Source organism: Chamaea fasciata, unplaced genomic scaffold (genome assembly GCF_029207755.1).
Source record: "Chamaea fasciata isolate MVZ Bird 193981 ecotype frontalis unplaced genomic scaffold, bChaFas1.0.hap1 SCAF_11, whole genome shotgun sequence".
In the NCBI taxonomy this organism is placed as follows: domain Eukaryota; kingdom Metazoa; phylum Chordata; class Aves; order Passeriformes; family Sylviidae; genus Chamaea; species Chamaea fasciata.
In genome coordinates this window covers 11,074,528-11,090,174 of record NW_027094096.1, presented here as the reverse complement: position 1 = coordinate 11,090,174, position 15,647 = coordinate 11,074,528, and the positions used below count along the sequence as shown (strand labels likewise).

The 15,647-nt window shown below is 39.0% G+C and overlaps 1 protein-coding gene across 2 annotated transcripts in view; it reads left to right on the top strand.

Moving 5' to 3' along the window:
• The first annotated feature begins 3,183 nt into the window (after positions 1–3,183).
• The window catches only part of SPHKAP (SPHK1 interactor, AKAP domain containing), a 53,306-nt gene continuing 40,842 nt past the window's right edge, over positions 3,184–15,647 (top strand). For both annotated transcript variants that reach the window (XM_066193220.1, XM_066193219.1), the window contains exons 1-2: positions 3,184–3,272; positions 9,472–9,574. In XM_066193220.1, the coding sequence (XP_066049317.1) occupies positions 9,491–9,574 (84 nt within the window). In that variant the 5' untranslated portion in view covers positions 3,184–3,272; positions 9,472–9,490. The remainder of the gene's footprint in view (positions 3,273–9,471; positions 9,575–15,647) is intronic.

The window sequence follows — 15,647 nt, the reverse complement described above, 5'->3', positions numbered from 1 at the left end:
ACAAATTGTACTCATTGAATTCACACAGCATTGAAATTGGTAAGATTTGTATTTCTTTGGGATATTGGTAGCAAATCAGAATTGTTCAAGAATATTTCGGGTATGTAAAACATGTTAAAATAAGATTTGTTGTGAATAAGCCATGACAAAATGTGTTCTTTGGCATCAAAATAAGCAGAATGTACCCTGACATTTTAACTAGATAGTTTATGAATGCAACTGCAGGTGGTCATAGAAACAATACTGGATTAAAGAGAATAGGAAATTTCTGTGAATATTTCAGATGAAAACACTTATTTTTAGACTATTGTTTTACTTCTCTAGTATTGTTAGTCAAGGTAAAAACATACTGCTTTCTGAACTCTATTATAATCCTAGACAATATTTTGGAAGGTTTAGCAGGAATCTAAACTAACTTGGCTTTCTTGCAAATTGAAAGGGCTGGGAAACAATGGAGTTAAAGAAATACATTCACTAGAAATAATACCTCTGCTGGATAGGTTCTTTTGAAAGTACTTTAGATACGGTTAAGGTGAAATATTTTCCATAATTAAATTGAGTTTAGTAGGGACCAATATCACAACTACATAGTGTCCTTTTGACCAGCTATTTTCATGTATGGATGTGTTGGGATAGGTGCCTGACTGAAGGAACTAATTACAATAGGCTACAAATTGCCTTGATTTTACTGCTGTAGAAATGATGTTACAATTGGGCAGTGTTGTTACTGAGAACAGAGGAAGAAGAGCAGACTCTCCTTAGAAGAATATCAGCCCAATCTCCTGGCCTTGCTCACAGCAGCAAAATCTTACTTCTCTTGTGGTTGAGTAGAAGGGACAAACTCAAGCATTTGGGTTCAAAACACCTGCTTACATCTGTTCTGCCAAACAGGAGATCAAAATGTCTGTGGTGGCTTCCAAAATACCTGCAAGCCACCACTGTGTTGAGGGTGAGGCTGCTCTGTCTGTTTCACTTGAGGCACTCCCTCCTTCATGACTGAGAACATCCACACAGTCTGACCTGATTATTTATTTGCTGGTAGGAGGGATGGCTCTGCAGTGTCACTGTCCCTGTGTTATGAAAGGCATGGCCTAACGCTGGTTCAGCTAGTGCATGCCTTACAGATTCCTGATAATAGCAATTCCTGAACCCCTCACCATATTTTTCTCCCTTTGGTCTGATTGACTTAGGTCACAGAAATGCATCTCTCCTCCATCTCCCCCCATAAAAAGGGGGGGGGGGGAAAGAAAAAAGAAGTAGTCTTGCTTTACCAATCAGTTCTGTGGCTTACAGGTGCCTGGGGAGTCTTCAGGCATTTGGAATAAATATTTTGTTGTAATTTTGTTGTAATTTCCTAGAGTATTCAGAGATATTAACTTCTGTGATATGGAAAGGTGCATCTTCACTACACTGCAGTCAATTCTCATTTGTAATAAAAAACACTGTACGTCATGATACTGTCATACTCATACTTTTCTTGTCACACTCATACTCTTCTCTTTCCTAGACCTCAAGATGTTCCATTCTGTGGAACAAATCAAATTCTGTGTTGAAAAATCTGGTTTTCCCGTACCAGTAGTCCATTTTTCACTAACAGTTTTGCCCTTTATGTTTTTAAAAGTAGCTGAAAGTGATGCTGCAACAGTGGGAAGTTCCCAAGATCCTGTTTTAAATATCTGTGTTTAGGTATAGGACCCCTTTCTTGATCCCAAAATTCCAAAGCCAGACTTATTATTTCTCTGGAGAGGTGGTACAAAGAATTTCAGAAAGTCTGCTGAACATTAGGAAAATGCCATTGAAAAGATGAAAGTGGTGTTCACCTTCTGATCACGCACATAATCCTGACTACCTACCACATTTCAATTACACTTGTGCAGCCTATTTGATTTGTAATCAATCTAAAAAGGAAAACACACGAACAGCTAGCAAGTTTTGATTAGCTACATGCATTTTCTATTCAAATAAAATCGTGACATATGCATTTACTTGTGAGTTATGAACATCTTCGTCACATTACTCTTCAGAAGTATTCGATATCTGTCTTGAACATAATGACTGAAAAGCTTTTATAAATTAAATTTGAGATCTTTAGAGGATGGCTTTAAAAAAAAGTCAGATAGTGAAATACTTGTTTGCATGTGCTGTGCTTTGAGGCTTGTTTTGTCAGTACTTGACTGTTACTGCTCTGATGCTCTGAATGAGAATCACATTTGTTGATGAAAAAAGCTGGCTGAGAAGCTTGACTGTGATGTTTGGCTATAGAATATAAATAGGATGCCAAAAATACTTAATGAATGAGTTAAGGCAAGATTTACATCCTCCATATAAAAACACTGGTGTCTTCCTGTGTCGTGTTGCATTGGTTGTCCTGAAATGCCCAGCTGACAGTTTGCGCACAGCAAAAGGATGAGAGGAGCAGGCAGTGAACACAAGTTGTTTATTAGATACAAGAATCATATAAAACAGGCTGTGAAAAATTACCCAGCGGTTTATGGCATGAAAGCCTAATTTTCAATGTCTTTGATTTCATCCTGAAAAGTGCTGAGAATTTCTATTTCTAGATGAAATCTGTGGGAGCTGCTTGCACATTTGTTATGTATTTAAATTGGACCAAATTTCACCAGTTTCCAGCTGTGTCATAATGTTTCTTCCATTCTTTTAAAAGAGGATCAGATAACATCATACGTTTGGACTGTTACATTGCGGTGCATTAACAACATACCCTATATTAAGAGTAGGCATTGCCATCAAAAATGCAGAAATTATATAAATTTTTTAATAAATACACAGTCGTGAACATTTGGAAAAGCAATTATTTCCTTTTTTTTCCTCCTTTCCACAGCAAAAGGACCAATAATATTGTACAGTACACCTACATAAGCTAAGTGAATAAGAAATTTTTTGTGGGACACCTTTTCAAGAATATTTCAGATATTATATTGTTTTTTGCTGCCTTAGTAGGCTTAAATAGTAGCAATTCTATTGCTTTGCTGTAGAGGAAATGAAACTGCCTTATTCTGATGTTTCTGTGATACCTGTGCCTGTATCTCTCTAAAATCATCTTCCCAATCAGCACTGCTCACTTAAGTTATGTGTATGCAGACTGATTGCTCAAAGAATCCTTCCTTTAACAAGATTTCTTATCTTTCCTGCAGTCAAACCCTCAGCAGAGCCTTAGTTTCCCACTGGCTGGCACTCCAGACCTGAGTACAGACTCCTTGCTTTTGGGGCAGAAAAGCAGTCTGAGTTGTCTTTCAGTTCATCTTCATAAGGTAAAGTCTTTTAGCCTTCCCTGCATTTAAGGGTCTGTTCCATAATCTTTTCCAAGTCAGTAATTTCTTCTTCATCAGACTTTGCTGGTCCCTAGCTGTTGATCCAGGTCCTCTTTTCGTACTTCTAAAACACCCTTCACCTCAGGAGCTCAGCAGAAGTTCCTGTTACCTGGGAATTGTTGTGGGCATTTCCCACCGGAAGAGATCTCACAGTTCCTCCTGTTCTTTTCTGTAGTTTCCTCTGACTAAGGTCCATGCCTGTTCTTTCTGGAAGGTTTCCTTAGTAAGTAGCCATTCTGCCAGCACAGCAAAGGTCAGTCTAGAATTGTCCTAAAGCCATGTCAAATCTAGGGATAGGTGGGGAAAAGGCAGGATGCCTATCAGCTGTGTGCAAGAGCCAGTTTATATTGGGTTGGCTCTCTGTCAGTAAATTACTGAAATACAGTTAACCATCAAAACCCACCAACCCAGTCATCTGTCGTTCAGCCCCTGAGTGCCAACTCTTTGATTTGATTGTCAGCTCTCTGAGCTGAACGCATCCTGCCATAGCTATTGAATGTGGAGGAGTTTGTCAGACTGGTACATAAAGCCTGGTTATTTTACCCTTAGTAATTCAATCAGTAAACTCAGGAAGGAAGGAATATTTCTAAGTAGATCATAAAAAATGTAGTTCGTTTTCTTTACATTTATTCTTCAGTAAAACTTGTCTGTTCTTTTATAGTATTTTAAAAACATGATTTGAAATAAGGCTGATGATTGCTACTGCTTACAGAGACTTACAGATTTATTTACTGGTGTAATTTGGATCAGAATAAAGGTCATTCAGGGCTCTTTGGGCATTGTGAAGTGTACCCCAGCATGGGTTGTCTTTTCTCTGCATCCGTTTTTCATCAGCATGTAGCTAGAGACCTGGTCTTTTGGCAGCTGTGTCACTGATAAAAATGAAATATAAATCAAGAGCACCCGATAGACACTATGAAATAAGCAATCTGCATATAAAGCATTTAAACTTCTAGCCTTTTTAGTGTGCTGGTCTGTAAAACCCAATCCTATACCTGTTAGAGTGCACAGACAGTGAAAGGAAGTATTCAGTATTTTTGTTTCCAGTGAAGCCAATAGCAGCCATGGAAGACTGAAACAAGTCTATGAATACCTTACAAGATGCGATCCTGATATTGCCAGTGATTATATTCTGTACTTGGGTTCCAAATCCATAGCAAAATCAGAAAGACATTTGTTTGAGGTATTTATAGAGCCTCTGTTTGACTAACCATCTGCGCTCTGATTGAAGTATACACATTGTCCAGACTGAATAAAAACCATTTATATGGATTAAAATAGTAACTTTGACACCGTTACATCGAAAGATTTTGCTCCTAATGACTTTGCTGACCTGTTCACTTGCAAAGGTAAATTTTAAAACTGTAAAATTTGAAAGGTAGCATGAGGGAAGAGTATGACTTGTCTGTCCACTTCAAAAAGGCTTTGAAGTTAAGAGATGCTGTTTGAACACTGCATGCCTTTCAAAACTGCTTCTTACTTAGGATCTGGATTAAGCTGGCTGCCTTCCTCAGTTGCTTAGTAGCTTTCCAGTTTATTTGGGAAGGTAGAAGTAAGAAAATGCGAAAGGTATTTTGCTCTACTTTCATTTCTCTCATCTTTCTATTTCAAAATGAGATTAATCCCTTTTTTGTTGTTCATGATATGCACTACAAATATTAACAGAACACCAGAAATGTAGCTCACTATAGCTTGGTATTAATTGCACTGAGAAACCTCCCTGTGTTCATTCAGTTTGCGTCCTTCAAGATTATTTTTTTCATGGATCAGTACATTTTCTGTGTTCAAAATGCCAAGATTAGGAGTCAGAATGAAAAGAGGAAAGGCAGCATGCTGTAATATGATTGATTCAAAAAATATATATGTAATGGTCATTTATTATTTATTGAGATTGCTCCTTAGGAATGATTGTTGAACAGCAAGTTTTGGGAAGCTGGTTATGCTTATTCAAGATGGTAGGAAATTGAAGTTTTTGATATTGTTTCAGAAGATTAATTTTCTTTAGTAGTAACCTGGGGAATTCTTTAAATTACCTCATCTTAGTTGATGTAGCACCATCTGCCACATCTGCAAAGGAGATAATTATTTTTAGGAGCAGCTGTGGATTTTTTGATTAAGTCTTGAGTCATTGAGGTCAGTATTTTTGAATTATTCAACACAGGAAAGATGAAGCAATTTGTTTGCATTTTGGACAGTAATGCATGATGTGTTATTATTACAGTTAGGGATATAAACCTCGTAGCTATTTACTACAGTCCTCTAATTTCCAGGAAATTTGTTTGTATTCTTTGTGAGTGCATATAGCTTATAGGAAAAAAATTATCAGTTACAATTCATGAATCAGTAAGACAGCACCTGGTGGCAGATGAGTGTGGAGACTTCTATATTGATGTAAATACCAAAGTGAAAATGGTGCACTTAACACCAAGTCTTAGGTCCAGGTTCCCAACTTCCATTTCAAAAGCTGATTTTAGGATAGATTAGGATCTTCCACACCAAAGAAAACTCTCAAAATGAGCCATCCCTTAACAGAGAGATTGCTTGCTATGCCTGTGGCTTTTTGTGATACCTCCAAGTCAGATGAGCACATCTAACGCACATTAGCATTCTCCATCACATACTAAACAAGGGAGCCAAGAAAACTTGAGAACTGAGACCTAAAAACTCCAGCAGCTTTCTTTATCTTGTAGTGAAAAGGCTCCAATCTGTGCCAGATGTCTTGAAAGTCCAGCACTTCATGTAAGCTCTTAATGTGAAGTAACGAGCTAGTATGTGAATGCCGAGCTATCACTTGATGATGAGCTGGCTACATCTCTGCAAGAGTTTCTTTGGCTTCCTGCTATTGAGGAACTAATGAGAACAGAAGCTTCTCAAAACCAGAATAGTTTTTCCCTGGAGAGTTAATGAAAAATAGGTTTTTATTACTGCCTTTGCTACCAGAGCAGGGGTGGCAGAGCTTTATGGCCTGAGGAGGGTCTCTTGAGAAGATACCTGTTGAGAATGAAAGCTTAGAAAGGGTACCCATGGGATAAAGAGAAGAGGAAACTTTTCCCTAGCTGAGAGTTGAGATAATTGAAAAAGAGATGTTGAAAAGCCAAATCCATGCTCTGTGTTGGAAGCAAGACCTGTGCCCCTGAAGGGGTCTATGCACGACCTCATCCCTGACTTACGGAAGACTCATATTTATGGTGCTGAATTCCCAGCCTGCAGAAGCACAGCTGGGTGCTCATTTTCCCGTCAGTTGGCATGCATTGCTGCAAATCTCCTTTGTGTCATACCTAGAGGGACTCATGTAATGTACCTGACTGACCAGCAAGAGTGGCCAGGGGGGTTTCCCGTGCGTCTTCTAGAAATTGTGTAGCCACAAACTCAATAAGGAAAAGGTTGTGAAGTCTCAAACTGAATGTAGCTCTCCTATTTTGACACTTCTTTGTTAAAATTTTCTTGCATTTCAGTGAGTGAACTCTGACCGGTTGAAGCTGTTTGCAAGCAGTGGGAGCCCAGAGTTCCTGTCCCTGGCACAGTTCAGGAATTGAGCTGCAGTGCAGCCTGAGAACAGGGGTTCTGCTCTGCAGTTACTGAACAGGAGACATGGACCTAAGACAAAAATAAAGCTCTGAATGAGTTAGAGATACTTGTAGAAGCATTGTCCTTTGTCCTGTGAAACACAGCTGCTGATTTTTCCTGTGCTCCAAGTAATCGTCTGGATGTGAAATGCAACTTTGAAGACTGGGATAGATGACAAGGGGATTTAGGTTTACCAAATTTTGGGAACACCAAAGACAGTTGGGTTTCCTGTCTGAACTTTAGTCTGAGTGAAAGGCTTTTCTCATTTAAAATATTTAATGTCATTCTACATTTATTTCAGTCATCATGTGCTTTTAACAAGGTTTTCTATTTTTACAAATGAAATTGGACTTTCTTGGAAAAGAACACAGATTTTAAGGGATTAAGAAGTTTGTACAGATCATTTCACTTTCCACATGACTTGGAGGAGAGCTTTACTTCTGTATGGGACATGTCATGTGCAAACCCTTTCTGAAATATTGTCCAGAGATAGCACAGATTTGTTGATACTCCGGAATGTGACTCTTCAACCACATTTTCCAGCTATGCTTTAATTTGATATTCTATTTGTACTGTTAAATTAAGTTCCAAAGAAGGCCTTCAGGTAGTAGCCAAATTGTTATCTTTGTTGCTGTTAGACTCAGCACACTTCATGCACTGCAATTCAGTTCCCTGCACACAGTGGAGCTGAGAGCAAATAGTCATTAGCAGCCCATCAGCTCCCTGTGGCAGAGCCCCTCAGTCTTCCTCTCAGTGAAGAGCAGGAGAAAACAATACAGCAGGCCTTGTACTTCAACCTGCAGGTCAGCCTTGATCTGTAATTTTCTATTAAATTGCAGAGGTGATGCATCTTATAAAAAGTGTCAGTGCACAACTTCTGCTGGGAGTGGTGAGTTTTACCTTGTCCAAAGGTTGCATCTCAATGTGGACTCATCAAGAAGGATTTAACTGTTTGACCCTCTGAATATGAGGTTCCTACTTTGAATGGAGATAGAAAGCCAGAGTTCATGTGTTTAATTTCCCTCATTCGGTTAAAGAACTCAGTATAAGGCCTATAAAATGCTTGTAAAGAGGCAAAAGTCTTCTTTCTGAGTACAGATGATGATGATACCTTCCAGAGTATTAAGTGGTAACATACTTTCCAAGTGAAGTCCAGTAACACTCTGACCTCTCTTGTGCATCTATATTCAGTACTCCCATGTGATTCATGAAACTTCCCCCCAGCTAGCAGTTAACGAGTACTAAATTAGTTTAATATTTTTATTCATTCTTCTAATTCCAGCACATCTAGATACTTTTTAATATTATTATGGAATAGCACCACACACATCAGCAGAACTCTCACTGATGAAGTTCCTTACTCGTGGAATGCATATATTCATAGCTAGTCCTAAGCAATATCAGGTGGAAGGTACATGCGTGAATCTTTGAGGGAAAGGTAGCCTTAGACATGCTTGGCTCTAGAGTTCAGAAAAAAAAGTGTGAGTGGCCTCCTCTTAACATACTGGTTTACTCTGCAGTAAAGGTGACTGAGGAAAATGCACTTTAGGTTTGGGCTCAGCAGGAAGTTACACACAGTCTGTTTCCCCACTGGAACCAATGAGAGATTATTACTCAAGCCATGGTAACCTGGTCACTCTTTATGGTCCATCAGAGCATGTTCCTCATATTCTCAAAGGTGACTTGCAATAATTAAAAGCACTCCAAAGGTTGAATCTGGGAAGCAGAACATGATCCTGTAGGACACTTTTCTCCTAGTATGCTCCTGAATAAATAGTCCTTTACATGTGTGGCCTTTAACTGTTACCATGTCATGACCAGAAGGAGAAGCTTCATTAGTCTTGGACCAATGTGATTATTATACAATGGAAGATCTTTGAAGACTGGCCTGAAGTATTCCAAAAGAAAAATATGAGGGTTGGCTCTTGCTGTGTGTGCAAATAATTTGGCTAGTGGACCTTGTTTTTATGGTTTTGTACTTCACATCTACACAGTCCCAAAGTAAACATATTTGTTGCATACCACTGAATCACAAAACAGAATATGTGCACGATTTACCTTAGCTCCAAACCTACAGTGTATCAAGCTGTTCCATCTGGATTACAGAATACTGCCTCTCCCGTTGTGTTTTTTCTTTGTAATCACTACCCCTTTACTTCCATCCTGGCAGGTAAAAATGCAGCAAATATTTCTGTTGTTTACCAAGCAGAATTAATGCAGCAAGTATTTTATTTGCTGCTCCAAGCTTCCTGCTTATGAAAACAAGCTAGTACCACTTTTCACAGTGGCATTCAAGACAGACAGGTCTGGTTGCAGGCAGTTTATGCTTTCCTCTAGTCTTCCAAAGACATCAGTCTGCTATTTTATATCCAAAGTGTATAGCTCAGGATAGTCTTTTAAAAAAGGAAAATTAACAATAAATAGACAGTAACATCAGCTAGGAGAGTACGGACAGCATCTTGTATTTAAGTTACATCTCTTTACTGATATGTGTTTTGGTATTATTTGAGTTATTTATGTAGCTGAGTCACTGGAAAGATTTTTGGGGGTTTGTTTCTTTTTTGTTCTTCAGCAACTTTGAATCTTCACTGATGCATGAAGTCCCAGAGCGCCAAGGCAGCAGCACAGACAGTTCTGCAAGCAGTTTGGGAAGCTCTGTCACAGCATGTAAGAAGGTAACTTTTAAGTTTATATTATATTCAAAGTCCAATATGTATATAGCTTTGGTTTTTAGCTTTAGTGGGAAATACAAAATTTAAGTGATACTTAGAAAAGGTTTGATGCAGAAAAATAATTCAGTGGCGCTGTTACCTGCTGCTGGATCTGCCTGATCTGTACTTGTCTGGTCCCAAAATATATTATACACATATGGGAGGTAAACTCCCATTGAACATTTCTAATTTACCCCATTATCTGACATTTCATTAAATGAAATAAAACCAGTGCATAGCACAAATACCTTCAGGACTGCTCTTCAATAAATGACAAGTTTCTGGAGCTTTGCTTCTCTCAGGCCAATGCAATGGGGAGACCTTAATGAAAAAACTTTGACTGGAATGGTTTCTACAAGTGGTATAGACTGCTGTTATTGTTTCCTAAAACCAGGTTTAATTGTAATAATTTAATTTAGAGCATGTGAGAGGAAAAAGGGACACCGGTGTGTGTATGTGTGTCATTAGGAGGGGTTGAATGTCATTTTATGCATGTAGGTAATTTCAGTACAACTGATAATACAAAGGTGAAGACATTTTTCCTCCTTCCTAAGAACTTGTTATGGGAGTGCAGTCTGAGGGAAGGGGGCACAACCGGAGACTACTGAGGAGGACAGGCTGTCTCTTCCCTCTCACCTTGCAATAAACCTCAGAGCTCTACTGTCTCCTACAGGCATAATTCTAGGGCTGAAAAGATACCATTAATTTTAAACTTTCACAGTTCATTCAGTCTTCTCATAATTCTGACTTTTAATAATGCTTTCCTTTTGGGTTTGGAGTTTTTTGTTTGTTTGTTTTATCTAAGAAAAGTGAAGGATAAAACATGTAGATGCTAAAGATTTATTTTCCTTATGCTGAAGACCACGCACAGAAATTTTGTTAGATGTAATATCATTGATATAAAAGTGAACTCGGTAAGACAGATGTGTATGCTGGGACTGGGCTTCTCATCCTCACCCCAATATGGCTAAAAGATAAAATGTCAATATTTCACTTGATCAAAGGGCTCATTTGCAAAATAACACTTTAGTTTTAAAAATGCTGCTGACTGTAATTGGAATCCTCTAATAGACAGAAAATCTACTGTGTGGGAAAACATCTTAAATTTTCATTTAATCTCAGAGTTGTCTACTTTATGTGAGAGTGAAGGACAGTGGCACAACATTAAGTGCCACTGCCTTTACAAAGAAGGCTTCTGCTTGGTCACGTTCAGAAGTATCACTCTTTTTTAAAGGGTAGCCTGTATCACATGGATGAGAGCTGCTTCACCTGTCCAATCCCATACATTTGAGCTGTTCATTGTAAAACAAGTCAATTTTATGATTGTCAGCACAGTAAAAGAAGTTATTCACTTCTGACAATACTTCTGACGAGCAGCAGGATGTTTTGGGCTTCTTTACACCACTGTCAGAGAAAGTTTACCTTGTGTGTGTGTGTGTGTGTGTGTGTGTGTGTGTGTGTGTGTGTGTGTAAAAGGATAAGAATTCTCTTCTAGCCTGTGTTAGGTGATTCTGGAGTTAGATGTGTAGTTGGTGGTGGAGTGAAATTCTGCGGGTTTCTGTTGCAAGGATCAGTTTAAACAGTTGTATTTGGCATGAATGGCTCCTGTCAGGAACCATATGAGATCTAGTCTGTTACTACACAGACCAACCTAAACGAGTCCAGAAGATGTGCCCCTTGATATCTCATTTTATTCTGTAGGTCCCACTTTCCTATCTTTTTTTGATGAGTAGTAATTAACCAAAGCAATTAAGATGTTCAGTCACAACGATGCAGATGTTTCATTTGTGGAGCAGAGCCTTTTTAATGCTGTCTCGGTTATAGATATTTACTGTATTTTAATGTCTTGTGATCTAAATCAGGGAGCAGGAAGCTGTTGCACTAAACTCAGTATTTTCCTCTGGGAAAGAGTGACTTTTCTAATCCACCCTCTGCTAGAGGCTGATTCAGTTCATTGATTCACAACACACTGAGTAATGCTGACGGCTGAGTCTCTAGATGAGAGTGGGAAACTTTTTTTTAGAACCATGAATTACTGCTGATTTCACATTTAGTGCATGATGCGGATTCATCCTGAATTATTTTCTGAGAGTGATGATCCTGCTCCAAACCAGATATACAGCCGTATAGTGTGTGCAGCTGTCACATGAGTATGGTCAATGAATCAAATTCTGCTTTCAGTTTTCAGCTGATAGCAAAAATCTTAACAATGTGTCAGTGGGATTGGCCCTGCACTTGTCTTAATTAAATAAGAATGAAGAGAAGTACAAGACAGGAGGATGAAATTTTGGCAGTGGTAGTGTTTGACTTAAAGTGCAGGACTGCAGACTGACAGCTGAAGGAGAAGAGGGTTCATTTTCTTCTCATTTGGTACAGATCACCTCAGTATATTTGGAAAAAAAACTTAAATGGCAGTGGTGATATGCTGGTAGAGATACAAAGAATACCAGTTCTCACATTGCTTTTGATTAATTAACTAGCTCTGTTAATTTAGATCAACTCCGTCAAGCTTATACACTTTTGATCATTGCAGTCATATATTATTTTAGTATAAGGCCTTGACCATGTTCCTTTAAAATCATGAATATCCCATCAAGTTTTCATGCATGTGCAAACTCCCACTTTGTCTAAACACACGAACCTATTTAACAGGGAGAATTGCCTTACAATAGCAACAGGCTGTAAGAAATACTCCACTTATTCTTACCATATGCGTGTCTTTGACCACCATTATACTGTCCGTTACCAAAGAAACATGCCCAAAAGTTCACATGGCTTCCTAGAGATCCATTTTTGCACAGCAGGTGTGTGTAACGCTACCTGTTATCAGCATTGCAGGGTGGCCCAAATTATCCTTCCTCCACAGAAGTACTAATGGGAAAGCTCGGAGCAATATCAAGTGCATCATGGTCCTAATGCAAGAACTTGTGTTTCACAAGATGGAGTTTGAACTGATCCAAGGTTTACCCCTCACTCCTGCCACCACTGCCTCAAGTGTCACCTCCATCTCCTGAGCACCACTCAGACCTGTGTAAAACCAGACCATGTGCAAGGACACCTCTGACACACGTTCCTGCATTTCCCCATTCCCACAGCACTGTTTTTTCAGAGTTGTTTCTGGAGCCTTTCCAAATGATTTGAGCCAGCCTCTGTTCCTTAGATCTGATCAGCTGACCTCTGCCAATTTCTGCTGTGTGGACTCAAGTATATCTGGTTTTCTTTTTCTTACCTGTCTTTTTCAAATCCAGATTGCGGTAAATTATTTTCCCCAACCACCAGTACTAAAAATGTTACACCTATTCACCCCTCTTTACACTTCTGGATACATCCTCAAGTGTGTGTGCAGAACTACTTTTGCACAGGAGAGCAGAATCTGGCCCAGGAAAAATGGAATCCTGCTAATGGTTTTCATCTACTTGAGGTTACTTAGAAATCACAAACTTTCATGTAGTAATTTCTACCCTTGACTTCAAAGTATGTTAGGAAAAGCTGCATACAAAAAAATAAATGCAATATAAAGCCTTGGAACTCATAAGCCACCCTGGAGTGACTCAAGCTTGGCATCCATGACCTGACCTGACCAGACCAAAACATTTGTTCAGGGGAGTTATTCCTTCTCTGGCTGCTTTACCAGTATTTGCTTCCTGATAAAAACATCCTCTGAAAGAAACTTAAAGCTACCAAGGGTCATTTAACATCCCACAGGAGACAAAGAGGGTAAAGTGTGGACTGCCCAGATCAGTTCATGGGTTTTTCATGTACAATATACATCTGGTATGATCAAACTATTCTGAAATGCAAGTCCTTCTGAGACAAAGACGAGCAGCACCAAGAATATCTGCAGCTTGTTTCTGCATGATAAATTTCTGCCTATCACAGTTTCTCAGAAACTGAGTTTTGGGAAAGAAAAATCTAAAGTGATTAAGGTGGAAGAAAAATTCACTGTGATCTTTAAAGAAATGAAACAAGATTGCTTGTTACAGCAAAAGCTGTTTGAGCTAAGAAAACCTGTTTCCTGTGTATGCAAAATTATGTTTTAAGAGGTTATTAGAACTTCCGCCCTTGAGGATGAGAATGTCTAGAATCTAATTAAATCTGAAATCATATGTATCAATGTGTGTGTGTATGTGTGTTTTTGTGTATGTTCAATTCTCTGTTGTCTTCATAAAGCCCCAGAGAATGGTAATTTCTCAGAAAGGAAAAGAACGCTTAATTCTAGATTTTACCAACCAGTTCACAATGCTTCAGCATTTCCTCAAAAAAACCCAAGCCCACATAACAGTTTATTACACTAACAGGAAATTGTTTCTATGGGATATGGAGTATATTATTTTCTCCATCTAGTCTCAGAGTTAGTTATGATGGCAGGAATCTTTTTGCACTGAGATGGGAGGTTATAAAGTTTATTGAGTGCAGAGTCATTGCACTGATAAACAAGATCAGCTATAGCAGCCCCCAAGAAGAGGCTGGTGTTCATGTGAAGCATTCATGAGCCTTTGGCATTCTCAGAAGGAAGTCTTTGGGCACAGTCCTTCCTCTGAGTGTTTTGTGAACCTTACATTTGTATTTTAAAGCTCTTTGGAGGAAAACCCATAGCAGAGCTGGTGTACTGAGGAACATCCACAAAGTTGGAAAGTCTCCATGGAGGGCACCAACAAAAGGCACTGAAGCAGGCTGAGCTCAGGGTCTTTGGTGTTCCCCATTCCCTCCTCATCCCTCTCCTGCTGATTTTTACTCAGAAATCAATTGAAGTATAATACAGGGAGTGAAATATTAAGTGTAACTGACTTTCTACCAGAAAGATAAAAATTAGAGTGGGTGTTAGTCTGTGGGTGGTAATAAGCTTACTTCTGGATGCCCCCAAGTACTAGAAAACTGTGTCAACTGGCCAGATGAGCTGTCCACATTCATCTTCCCTGAGAAGTGAGAAGACCTCACAGGTTATTCTCACTTCTCTTCCTAAGAAGGGATTTAGGCTTAGAGATCAAGTATTCTTGAAGTAGGACAGATGTGTGTCAATACAAAACATGCATTCAGGTAACGGAGAGTACTGTAGATAGATTTTCTCTCCCTAGGTATAGCAGCAAATTTGTATTTTAAAATATCATTATTAAAAGTCAAAAAATTAGAGTACAGGCTATTTCCATGTAGTACAAGAATTGCAAGAAGCACAAATAAAATATACATCTATTTCACAAACTTACTTCTTAACATTGCTGCCTAGGGAAGATGATGAGCCATAAGAAAATGTTCTGTAAGTAGCACCAATGGTGTAGCAATATTTTTCCTGCTGTTCTGTAGCTGTTTTAAAGATACTAGTGGTCCCTCTTTTTCATGGTAGAATAGTAGTACAGAGGCAGAAAGGTAAATAATTCTGTTTAATCTAAGCATCAGATTTGCAAACTGGCTTTGCCTCTTTGAAGTCTACAGATCTCTGTAACCCCATTTTGGCTTGGTTTGAGTGGGGTCTGTGGCACAAGCTGTGGGGCTGAGTCAACACAGAGACTGAACCCAAAGTTTTGGTCTCAGGGTGCTGACTGACCTCAGGACTCATTACAAAACGTCCAAAGTACTTCAGCTTCTCAGGAAACAGAAAAACTTGTTTGAGAAGAAGGAGTTTGGAGCCTTGGAAGTCCCAGAATTGAGGCTGCTGGCAGAATGGCTAGTACTGATCTACTATGGAGAGAGATACAGTCCATAATAAAGGCTGCAAGTTTGTGTACTCTGGTGTAATAGAATAATTAGTTTTCCTAACACACCTGTTTATCACTTTAATGCAGAACAAAACTCATAGCTATATTTTCCAATAAAAATACTGGGTTTGGGCATTTCCTTCAAGTGTCTGTCTCCAGGGGCTCTCAGTTCTGGAAGAAAATAGGCTCGTACATAGGACATGTCGGTGATTTGACTAAAGGTGCAAAAACTGGATGGGTCCAAACCAAACATGTCTGTCTTGTCCATCTTTCTCCTGCCACTCCCCTCCCCCCAGTTTTGTCAACAAAATTTCCATTGAGTTACAACAATGGGGTTCAGGCCC